Source organism: Schistocerca americana, chromosome X (genome assembly GCF_021461395.2).
Source record: "Schistocerca americana isolate TAMUIC-IGC-003095 chromosome X, iqSchAmer2.1, whole genome shotgun sequence".
Classification (NCBI taxonomy): domain Eukaryota; kingdom Metazoa; phylum Arthropoda; class Insecta; order Orthoptera; family Acrididae; genus Schistocerca; species Schistocerca americana.
The window spans coordinates 645,381,917-645,394,338 of record NC_060130.1 but is presented as its reverse complement, the minus strand read 5'-3'; the positions used below and the strand labels follow the sequence as shown (position 1 = coordinate 645,394,338).

Here is a 12,422-nt window from a genome sequence, read left to right as displayed (position 1 = left end):
TTCAGTGCCAGAGAGTTTATCAGGGCATGATGTTATGCGGGGGCAAACATCCCATTGGCAAGGTGTAATTGGGTTTCCAGCGGTTTATCCCTGTGCATTAGCATGGCCGTCTGTACGTTGTCAGGCAGCTTGAGAAGCCATAGTGACCAGAGAGCACGATCTGGTAAGAGATTTGTGTCGATTCAGAGGCGTAACCTATACCAGAACACTGACAGGGTATCATGGCTCAGCGACATCTCAGTGGAGTTGTTGTTCAGGTGAACGAGACAGGCACTGCAGTATGAGCATCTTCACTGTCTTGTATCTGTCAGTGGTTGGTGCGTGCAATAGGAGGTCACTGATAAGATCAGTGTAGGTATGGCGGTGGTTCAAAAGCACCAAAAACATGTCGTCGTCATCTGTGACCGTACCGTGCACTCAGAGTGCAAACCATACATGCAGAGAATCAACTTGCAGCGATGGCAGATGTAACTTGGTCTGTGGCTGGTGGTAATCTGCCTGGTGGTGAGCAGCCGAGCCCTATGAAGTTGTTGTTATCATGCGAAGTACATGGTGCGGGATCATGAACACCATCTGGTGGCTCTGATAGAGGTGGCAGTTGGCATCGTGGCTTGGTAGTCATGTCAGTAATGCACGTCTTGTGAGTGATTGTCATGGGACGTGGCGCGGATGTTGCAACTGGTGCTTCGGTGTTGTGGAGGATAGCATCGTACTTGGGTACTGAGGAACGCGGTGCAGTGGACGGGTCCTGGTTGGTGGCTATCATGGTGGGCAGTGCATCAGTGTCGGTCATCCAATGCAGTGGCTGTTGTAGGTTCTCCATGTGTTCCCATGGTGCGTAGGTCGTAGTTGCCGGCAGGCTCGCCATACTGATATGCTGTGGTCACGAGGTGTGGAAACAGTGCGTGGTTGCACGTAGACATGGTGCGCCAGCTTGTCGAATGATGTCACTTGGCAGGCGTGGCCCAGAGCGCGGCTCAGGTGTTGTTGGTGTGACATCATTGTGATAACATGACGTGGGTTGGAGCATGGCCGTAACAATTGTGACCTCACCTGGGTGATGTACAGTATCGTGCGGAACGTAAAGTTTGAGCATAGGCTGTGAAAAAACAAGTGTCTGACACAGGAAGGTCACTTGTAGGATGGATTTGTCTGCAATGACTTGTAAATATCGGTTCTCTACTGTGGAAGGTGGTCATGTACAGTGGCGATTATTTGTCAACAATTGCAGAACTCTGGAGGGTGTCCAAATTTGGTACGTTGCACACGGACTGTCGATATTTGCTGAGTCATTAGAATGAAAATGAGTGAGCTGTAGTTCGTTAACTCTGTCACTGATCAGTATATTAGTAGCACTGGTTAGGTGCAAGGTGGGGATGGCAGCAGACAGCCATTGTCCACCATGTATGGTCACTGTTGATGTAGCACAGTTAATTAAGGGAGTGGCAGGCTTCACCTAACTACCTTCACTGATAACTTAGTTACTTGCTATTAATACATGCAATTGGCAACAATCTTGTTATTGTTTTGATATGGGTGTGGTAATGTGTAATTAACCATTTTCACTGCTCTAGGCATGTTAATGTGCACCACTACACCTGTCCCTAATGGCTCTAGACATGTTAATGCATTTTCACTGCTCCTCTCCACTGGTGCTCTAGAGGCGTTTACACACATTGCCTTGTCAACCTCTGTGCACTTCTTTGTGCTGTGTACATGTTAATGTACAGAGTTGTGTTCCCACTTTCAGTGCTTTGTAGCTTTTCAGTGTTCCGCCTACCAAGTTGGGGCCCCTGTTTGAATGTGCTGATGTAGTTTGGTGTTGCTGTGATTATCTTCATTATTAGTCATTAGCTGTTGAATAAGATTCCGTTTTGTGAATAAAATGGCACAGCATCCTTGTTGCACAGAGGAAGAAATGTATGAGATTCTCACTAGAAGTGATAGTGAGAATGAACTCTTTGATTTCTATGATAATGACCCCTCTTTGACAGAATCTTGAAGTTGCTATCTTGAGCCTTGTACATCAGCTCATTCAAGACAGCCATTTGTTTCTGCAAGAGATGAAAATTCTTCAGAATCTAAAATGCCTATGAAAGAGCACTAAATGTTTTGTAGAAGAGCACATTTTAGCAGCATGTATGACTGGAATAAGAGTGATTTTCATCACATTGTAGATGTGTTGACAGTTCAGTTTCAGAGCACAAATGTAGATTAGTGCAGGATTCCAGCATTCTGTCATTTTTATCTGATTTCATGGCAAAAGGTATGATGAAACCCATAGGCTATTTGTACATAAATCCAGATATGCCAGAATCAGTGCATTTTTAATTGTCAATATGGAAAGAAACAGGGTTTGAGGCTATGTCTTCCTTCACTGCGTTAAAACATTTTATATATTTTATTTTTATTAAAACATATTGATTTTAGTTAAATGTCTGTGTGACTGTAAGGTGAGGTTTATCTTTCTTTTTTTAAATAGGGGGCTTGCAGGTGGATCTGCACCTGGTTTGGAGATCATTTTCTATTAATTTTTATAATGCTTCACATTAATAACATCTCTGACTGACACAATTATTATTTTTTGAACAGTATATTCCATCCGAAAGAAGTAGGTATGGAATAAAAACTTCGTGCTATGCGACTGTCAGACTGTATATGTCCTAGATCTTATTATGTGTACTGGTGCATGAATGGAAACTGGCTTACACAATTTTGAAAAAGGTGGTGACAGTGTTAATGCTCATCAAGCTCTACATGGAACAGACATACCATTAATGTTGATGACTGGTATTCAGGGCCAGACCTGTTCCTGTATCTTCATAACAATGGAACAGTCACGTGTGGTCCTTTATGTAGGAACTGGCTTGACACCTTTGTGTAGGAACTGGCTTGACATGCCAAAACTACTGGACAGACTAAAGGAGAAAAGATTCAGTTTGCATCCTGTATTATAATACTTGCCATAAAGTGGTGCAATAAAAGGGAAGTGTGGCTGTTGATCAACTTTAATACCACAGAAATGTTTGAGATGGGAGAGACTGACAGAAAGACGGGTGAAATAATCAGGAAACTATAATGTGTTGCAGTTTACAACTCAGTGTATATGAGCAACCGACCACACTGACATGCTAATGAGTTCAGCTCAATCAACTGCAGAAGACTTTCAAGTGGGACAAAAATTTGTTTTTCCACATACTGAACCTGTGCATACTTCACAGAGTCATAAAAGGACAATAGCAGAGCTTCATCTGTCTCCAGTAGCAGAACTTGTTGAAGCTTATGTCACAGAATAAAGGGAATCTGGCAGATCTTTGGTGAGAAGAATCCTTTGTTATATGCTGGGATTCATTTGACAAATACAAACATTATTGAGAATGAACACTAAAAAAAAAAGTATTCCAATCTGTAAATGTGCAGCTTTCTTGAAACGGATAGTGTACTGTGAAACAAAGCACAAATGCTGAACATGCACTGTAGCACTGTGTATTGTGCCATCTTTTGAAGCTTTTTTTTAAAAAAAAAAATGTAGTCAGTAGCTGCAACAGGAAAAATGACGTTACATTAAGACTCCTACAAAACTAAATGTAAAACAAACAGAAAAACAAAAAGCCAAATGATATACAGAAAGTGTATAAGGCATTATTGACTTTGAAACTTCTCTCCAGATGAATTACTGTGTTAACAAACATACAAACTTCACAGATTTCTGAGGCTACAACGTGTGATTGGTACAGGAAGGAGAAAAAGTAGAAACACAGCATAAATTGTGTCTATGAAACAAAATTCTACATAATCACCTCATTCGAGTGCGCAGCTATTATTTGGACACTAGCAGAATGTATGTGGATACCTTGATTATTTTGTTTTGAAGGTTGTCTAGGGAAATTTTATGGGGTTTGTGTGATTATAAGTAATGATAACCTTCCAGAGAGTTTTCCAGCACACAGACTTTCCTTTAAAGTCAATTGCAGAGCTGCTGTGGTGGCACTGATGGACAATAATGGTTGAACATTTCAAATTCTACAGTGTTTATTTCGTAAGTTACAAGCCAGTGAAAGCTCTCTGGCAGACATGTAACCATTTCTGATTCACATGAAATGATTCTAAATGAAGGCAATTCTTTGATGGCCTACTACACTAGATGACGACATGCATGTCTTACCAACACTATTTACACATTGTGCTTATTACAGGTAGACAATCTGCTTGTGATTAAGATCTCAGTTTGCTGTTGTCTAAGGAGGAGATTGACATGATATTACCAAACAGCTTTCATTAAATGGTTGGAAGAAAATTGAGTTAAACAATTCTTGCTTTGTTTCAGAGTTACTGGCGATGTATGGAGAGGTGTAATTCTTAGTAAAGAAAACAATTTTAACAACTCTTGCAAATTTTTGTAGTCATAGTCAAAAACTTTAACTGTCTGAATTACTGACAGGGTCACCATTGTGGGCTGTAGAACAACACTGGGTGAGGCAGGCTGCATGGCTGGCTCAGTCCTGGGCAGCAGCCCTAGCAAAACGTACTTATGATGGGATGATGCCTATTTGTTGTGACCAATTTTGTCCAAATTTATGGCATATGCAGGGGTTGACCAGACAAGAATGTGACAGAAGTAGGAGCTCCAGATAGCCAAGTTCAGAAAAAAATAGCATTTTTGACTTAGGTTGAGTGAGACATGAGCCATTTTGCTAGTGTAGTTTCCAGGCAGCGGTTGGCATAGTGGAAATATTACAGAATGGTAATTTGAGAGTCAGGCGATTGAAACCCTATTCAGAAACATTTTCTATTTTGAGTTTTCATATTACTGACACTAAATATAATCAAAATCTGGGAAACGTGGTAACAACCTCACACAAAAAAATTTTATCTGATGCAATGAAGCCGTAATGTAGGAGAACAAATTTCTTATGATAACTGAGTTGTGGGGGGAAAAAAAAATTATATGACAAGATTTTTCAAGATGTAGGAGGATTACTGTCGTGCAGTGTTAAAGTCCCCCCCCCCCCCCCCCTCCCCCTCTCCTCCTTATGCTCTCCACTAGTGCAACCCTGCAATGTCTTATTTTTATTGCCAGGTAAATAATTTGGTCAAAAGTATTCAATACTACTATTATGTTATTGAGAAAGGAAAAGAAATCACATCCAAAGATCACTAGATCAAAGTACAGTGTATTGTACATCTACAACTATCCTCACCAATATTTGGTGAAATGATGTATTATGTGTGGTTTTGTGCCAAACTGTGGGATCAGAGAGAACCTTTTATGAATGTAAACCAAGTTTGTTTTTCTATAGATACTAAAATAATGTCATAATTATGAAAATTGAGCATTTATGTAATATACTGATAAAATTACTGCTTCCACTGTTTTTATAATGAATATCACCCAACCAACTGTGAAGTAGTAATAAATATGTAACTTTATGTATGAAGTTCTTGTTTATACCTTCCAGTTCCTTCTTAATGTTTATTTGCAATCCCAAATTTTCCCTTGCCTTTCCTCTTCGTGCCTTTAATGAAAATACTAATGAATGTAATGTATTGGGCATATTTTGTTCTATTTGCAGTGTGAATAATGTAAAAATTGAAGATAAAAATAATTAAAAAGTTTTTGGTTACGGACTTGAACCCACAACCCTTGGATTACCGTTCTGTGCTCCTTCCACTGTGCCAACCACTGCCTGTAAAGGCCACCTGGAGCTCCCACTTCAGTGATTTTTGTTTTGGACCAAGCCCTGCATATACCATAAATTTGGACAAAATCAGTGATGATGAGTAGATTTGGTCCACTCGTTTGTTAGCTGGTAGCTTAATTACCAATAATGACACAACAGTTACATGTCTGCGGCAGTCAAAGGATTAAGGAACAATTTGTTTCTGTACATAATAATATATTGTTTTTGTTTCCTTGTTATTGGTGTTATAAATCAAGGTTGACACTGATGAAAGGTGGAAGTTTTATCATGTTCAGTATCAGTTTATAATTAATCACCTTTTCAATGACCCTTATATCTACTCTGGTAGCTAAATTTTTTTTGTAAATCATTGAAAATATAAAATAGGATTGACATGGCATAGTTTTCAACTGTCAGAAACTAAAAATCTATTTATAATTGGTACTGTGTATTTCTTTCAGTCCTTACAGTACTCCATCAGAAAATGGTATTGTGATGTTTTTTCTGCCATTGATGCTATTCTTAACTATTTCTCTCATTAGTGGAACTGATGGTGTATGTGACACCTGTGCTAGTGGAATAACTGTTTTTCTTGCTCACTTTCTGCAAATACACTCTTTATTCTGTCTGAAAATATGACTACAACATAAATTAAATGATACCATTCTACCATTTGCAAAGATTTTATTTGTGCACAATTTTCCTTTCAGATTTTCACCTGATGTTGCAAGCAAACGGGGTCTTACAACAGCAGAAATGACAGCTGTTGAAGCTATTCATAGGGCAGTCGAATTCAACCCTCATGTTCCAAAAGTAAGTGCTACTCCTTAATACATATGTGCTATGTGAGTAAAGTAGCTGGACTAGGCTCAACAGTGATATTATAGACATAGTAATGTAACATAAATAGACTCTACAGCTGCAAAAAGGTAGTGTAAGAGATCAGAGTGACACATTCTGCAGAATTCATGGAGACATATAATGTCCAAGTGATTTGCTATCACTGATGTAATAAATTTCAGATCTTCAAAACATACTAAAGTCAATGTTTTTAAAATTTCATTGGGAGATGATCATTTCGTTTTAATATTTTTGTGCCAAAAACTGATTGTATGGCATTTATCGGTGGAAGTACTCACCTGCAGAAATTTGCCCACTGAGTTACAAGTTTTGTCAGTTGATGCCACATTGGGTGATTTGCATATCAATGGCGATGAAATGATAAAGAAGACAACACAACATCCAGTCCCTGAGTAGAGAAAATCTCCGACCCGATTGGGAATTGAACCATAGCCTGCTGCGTGGGAGTCAGATATGCTGACCACTCAGCTACGGAGGTAGACTTTGTGTCAGAGAAAAAGATTGTTGAGCAATGAAGAGAGTATTCTGCTAAATGAAGAGTTTTTTCTTTCATGACACCAACAAAGAATTGTACAATTTCAGTAAAGAATTTTCCCTAGCATGACAGTTTCCAATAATATGTGTAAACTTAACTGTCATGGCCTGTGAGCTGCCCATAAGCCACAATAGTGATATTGCAATGAATAATCTTTTTTGAACAAGAAAATGGGCCATAAAAAATGAGAAATGTGTTTTGTGTAGTGTTCAGTCTCATAAACCATGTAGTTTTCTAGTGGAAGGATGTTATTTTGCAGAATATCTTATAAATGGCATGTGTATGCAGAGAAATCAGCAGTATGTGGGGATAGGCAGTTAAAATGAGGTTTCACTACTAAGGACAAAATCATGGGCTCTTGTTCTATTGGAGATTTATAACAGTGTCTTACTGTGTTTTTACATTCTAGTATTGAAGAATTGTTTAGAAAAAAGGTATTATATCAGCATAATATACTGGGTGATCAAAAAGTCAGTATAAATTTGAAAACTTAATAAATCACGGAATAATGTAGATAGAGAGGTAAAAATTGACACATGCATGGAATGACATGGGGATTTATTAGAACAAAAAAAAAAAAAAACTAAGTTCACAAAATGTCAGACAGATGGCGCTGGACAGCAAAAGGTCAGTGGCTGCGCATGACAATAGTGTTACAGAATCGCATCATCCCCGGCCTGGCTGATAAACACCTGCTGGAATGTATGATGTTTATGCAGGAAGGCGCTCCACCCTATATTGTTAGACGCGTGAAAGGTCACTTGCGTGCTTTGTTTGGTGATGATCATGTGCTCAGTTGCCACTTTCGTCATGCTTGGCCTCCCAGGTCCCCAGACCTCAGTCCGTGCGATTATTGGCTTTGGGGTTACCTGAAGTCGCAAGTGTATCGTGATCAACCGACATCTCTAGGGATGCTGAAAGACAACATCCGACGCCAATGCCTCACCATAACTCCGGACATGCTTTACAGTGCTGTTCACAACATTATTCCTTGACTACAGCTATTGTTGAGGAATGATGGTGGACATATTGAGCATTTCCTGTAAAGAAAATCATCTTTGCTTTGTCTTACTTTGTTATGCTAATTATTGCTATTCTGATCAGATGAAGCGCCATCTGTTGGACATTTTTTGAACTTTTGTATTTTTTTTGGTTCTTATAAAACCCCATGTCATTCCAAGCATGTGTGTCAATTTGTACCTCTCTATCTACATTATTTCTGTGATTTATTCAGTTTTCAAATTTATACTGACTTTTTGATCACCCGGTAGTACCAATCGCATGCTTTTACCCGGTCCCTGAGCGGAGGCCACTGGCAGCAGCAGCCTGCAATTCGCTGGCAGCATATTGGCTCTGAGGCAAGCCCTGCCTCCTCCTCCCAGAGTGACCAGCTTACAGTTCATAAAAGAAACAAATGTGTAATAGGTTAATGCAGCACAGAAGTGACATGAAAGTTGATGGTGAATCACTAGAGGGATCAGTTACTGCCTCTTTGTTCTGTCTTGTAAATAATATAATCACTATCCACAACACTGCACATGAGTCAACACTATATTCACAATGGCTACTTATTGTTATTGTACACAATACTGTTATGTGTAGCTAATGTTGGCTGCAGGCATAAACATACTGAAGTGGCACAACATCAGCTGACTTCCACCGATTGCAGAGGTGCTAGGATAAAGTGTGCAACCTGTATACTAAACTCTCACTAATGCAACCCTCTGAAGCCCCAGTTCTCAGTAATATGAATGAGATTTTCACTCTGCAGCGGAGTGTATGCTGATATGAAACTTCCTGGCAGATTAAAACTGTGCTGGACCGAAACTCGAACTCGGGACGTTTGCCTTTCGCGGGCAAGTGCTCTACCTACTGAGCTACCCAAGGACGACTCACGCCCCGTCCTCACAGCTTTGCTTCTGCCAGTATCTCGTCTCCTACCTTCCTTTCTTTCAGGAGTGCTAGTTCTGCAAGGTTCGCAGGAGAGCTTCTGTAAAGTTTGGAAGGTAGGAGACGAGATACTGGCGGAAGTAAAGCTGTGAGGACGGGGCGTGAGTTGCGCTTGGGTAGCTCAGTTGCTAGAGCACTTGCCCACGAAAGGCAAAGGTCCTGAGTTCGAGTCTCGGTCCAGCACACAGTTTTAATCTGCCAGGAAGTTTCATCTCAGTAATATGGCACATATCTGGCCTCCTTTAGTGCTCAAGCAGAAATGACGTGCTCAGCAATTGGTTACCATGCACAATAGTGTTATTAGTTAATTACAGTGTTAAACAAAGCTATATGTATTTGAAATTGTGGTTCTCTTTACAGCTTAGTTTTGTGACTTCTGAAAAGAGACACGTTTATTCTAGATGTCGAGCAGAAATTGAAAATTTTATATACATTGAGGAAAGCCATTGCTGCTAAGTAGTGTGTTGCATGAGCAACTATTTACGACATCAAAAAGAAAGAGGATGATATTTGACAGAACCCAACCAGAATGGAGAGTGAGTTGGGAAAAACGGAAGGTTATACAAAAGAAGAACTTGGCATAGCTGTTTCTAAATGTTTCTTAGAACTTCGCAATAAGGAAATCCCAGTCAGTAGCCTAATAATAAAGGGGAAAAAAACAGTTGCATATAACAACGTGGTGACTGTAACTTGTTTGTAGCAAGTGAGGGTTGGGTATGAAACTAGAAAAAATTACAAGATGTGAGACAGATGACAATCATTGGGGAAAGTTGCTCATCTAATGAAAAAAAGATGCTGAAGAGTTTGTAAAAGAGATATTGAAGATAATACAGTAAGAAGCTTAACTACTGTTTCCTTGCACAATGCTGATGAAACTGGCCTTTTTTCAGGATGCTTCCACTGAAAAATATTATCTGCCAAGAATGAGAAGGAAGCTTGTGGATACAAAGAACAGAAACAGGGTGTAACGTTAATGATGGAGTATAACGCAAATGGAAGTCATAAAGTCTTGCTCATGGTGATTGGAAAAATCCCATCATCCACTGGGAAAATCCCAACATCCACGTTGTTTTCAACTCGGTGACAGAAATACAGTACCAGTGCACTACTGTATTGTGCTCAGAAGAAAGTGTGGATGCACAGATAAATAGTCTCTCAGTGTTTCCATGAAACATTTGTGCCAACTACGAGAAAAGAGCTGAAGAAGAAAAAGCTTCCACTGAAATCTGTCCTTATAATTGACAATGCTCCCAGTAATCCTTTTGATGTGAATCTAAAGCCCAGTGTGACATCACTGATTCAGCCAATGGACCAGGGAATTTTTGGAATCAATTAAATGTCATTATTGACATGTGTGTCGTGCCTGCTTGCTGCACAAATATGAAAATGACTCTATTGAGGCTACGATGAAGGTGTGAAAAGCAATCAACATGCATGATGTTGTTTTCTGAATAGCTGAATGGCATAACATGGAGAATGCTAGCATAATTAAGAGTTGGAGAAAAACGTGTGGCCATCCATTGATGCAGTGGAGCCACTACTGAGCAACAATAATGAGCCAGAATCATCAGTTTCTGACATTTTGTATCTTGACATGTTCCAAAAGATTTCAGGAGGAGGAGAACTTTATGAGGATGATTGGTGCTGAGTGACTGAATCAGGAGAACGGTGAGACCAAACTTCAACAGATGAAGTAGTAGTCGAAAACGTGCAGAAAAATAATGATGAGAGTGTTGAAGAGGCAGACATGGGAAGAAAGAGCATGAAGATTTCTCTCACTGCTGGTGCTGAAGCTGCAAATGTCTTTCTGGAGTATGTAAAACATAAACTCCGTCCACAGGCACTGGCGGACCCAGCAGTACCAACTGGCCACCATGTCATCCTCAGCCCACAGGCGTCACTGGATACGGATATGGAGTGGCATGTGGTCAGCACACCGCTCTCCCGGCCGTAGGTCAGTTTCCAAGACCAGAGCCACTACTTCTCAATCAAGTAGCTCCTCAGTTTGCCCCACAAGGGCTGAGTGCACCCCACTTGCCAACAGTGCTCGGCAGACCGGATGGTCACCCATCCAAGTGCTAGCCCAGCCTGACAATGCTTAACTTTGGTGATCTGATGGGAACCGATGTTTCTACTGCGGCAAGGCCGTTGGCCTCTTTCTGGAGTACAGTATGCAACAACTAGATACATGCAGTACTGATGTGATGGTTTGAAAGCGGTTGCATGATAAAGCATGCTGTTGTCATGTATCATCATTCCAACAACTAAAAATTCATGGCATGTTTCATAGTGAGTGATACTACCGTATATTAATATATGCAAGGCCTAAGCTTTCTGTGAAAATGAATGTCTTATTGGATTTAATAAAGTATAGTCCCAGTAAAATGGCACTTCCACTAATATGGCACCCATAAAAGCAAGAATAGCTGGCTAAATGAGAGTCTAATGTGTATTAGTCACTGGAGAATGATGTCAAAATAAAATGTACTTGTGTTGTGAACTAGTCTAATCAGAATCCTGGTTTTGGTATTCACAAAGAATGTCTGTGTTGCCCACAAATCTTTTACTATCTAATCGGTAGTGTGCCAATATGAATAGACATTGCATTGAATAAATTGTTCATTCTGTACACCCATTGTGATGAGGTCTCAGTGGATATGTACTGTGCCATGGAAAGTGTAAACTGAGGTAGGTTCTCAGTGGGATTCATTAGTAAAATATTATAGCAAAATAGAAAATGAAAAATAAATAGCAAAAACATTTGTGTGTTGGAATATTTAATGAACTATATGTATTATTTTGCTTTTGTAGTCTTGGTGTATACAAAAAATTTCTGATGCTTTAAGTAATTATATGATATTTTATTTCTTTGCAGTATTTACTTGAAATGAAACCATTGATTTTACCACCAGAGCATATTCTCAAAAGAGGAGATTCAGAAGCAATAGCTTATGCGTTTTTCCATATACATCACTGGAAGCAAGTGGAAGGAGCATTGAATCTTCTTCGTTGTACTTGGGAAGGCGCTTTCCGTATGCTTCCATTTCCCCTTGAAAGAGGTCATTTGTTTCTTACTTACGAAACATGTACAGAGTGTGCAGATAGGGAGTTACTGCCTGGTAAGTTCATGGTGAAAACTATTGATTGGTGCTCTGGATTTTTTACATATTTTTCAAGTCTTCTGTGTTAACATGAACATCTAAAACACCACCGGATTTGTGTTTATGAGCATCTTGTTTTATCATCAGTGGTTTACCTGATTCAGTTTTGTGACTACTCTATCGAATGGCATGCAAAGTACCACTTTAAAGATCATTTTGTTTGTGATGGGAAACATTTTTTGCAACATTGTGTCTTGCATGAAAGCTGTGATGAGCACTATTTGTCTGGGCTGA

The 12,422-nt window shown here is 39.7% G+C and overlaps 1 protein-coding gene across 5 annotated transcripts in view; it reads left to right on the top strand.

Annotated features, from left to right (window-relative positions):
• Positions 1 to 12,422, top strand: part of LOC124554746 (protein ST7 homolog) — a 176,783-nt gene that overhangs the window by 125,252 nt on the left and 39,109 nt on the right. For all 5 annotated transcript variants that reach the window (XR_006968428.1, XR_006968429.1, XM_047128392.1 and 2 more), the window contains exons 8-9: positions 6,392 to 6,494; positions 11,903 to 12,146. Coding sequence is in view for 3 of the 5 variants with exons in the window: in XM_047128392.1 (XP_046984348.1) it covers positions 6,392 to 6,494; positions 11,903 to 12,146 (347 nt within the window). In the remaining 2 variants the exon portion in view is untranslated. The remainder of the gene's footprint in view (positions 1 to 6,391; positions 6,495 to 11,902; positions 12,147 to 12,422) is intronic.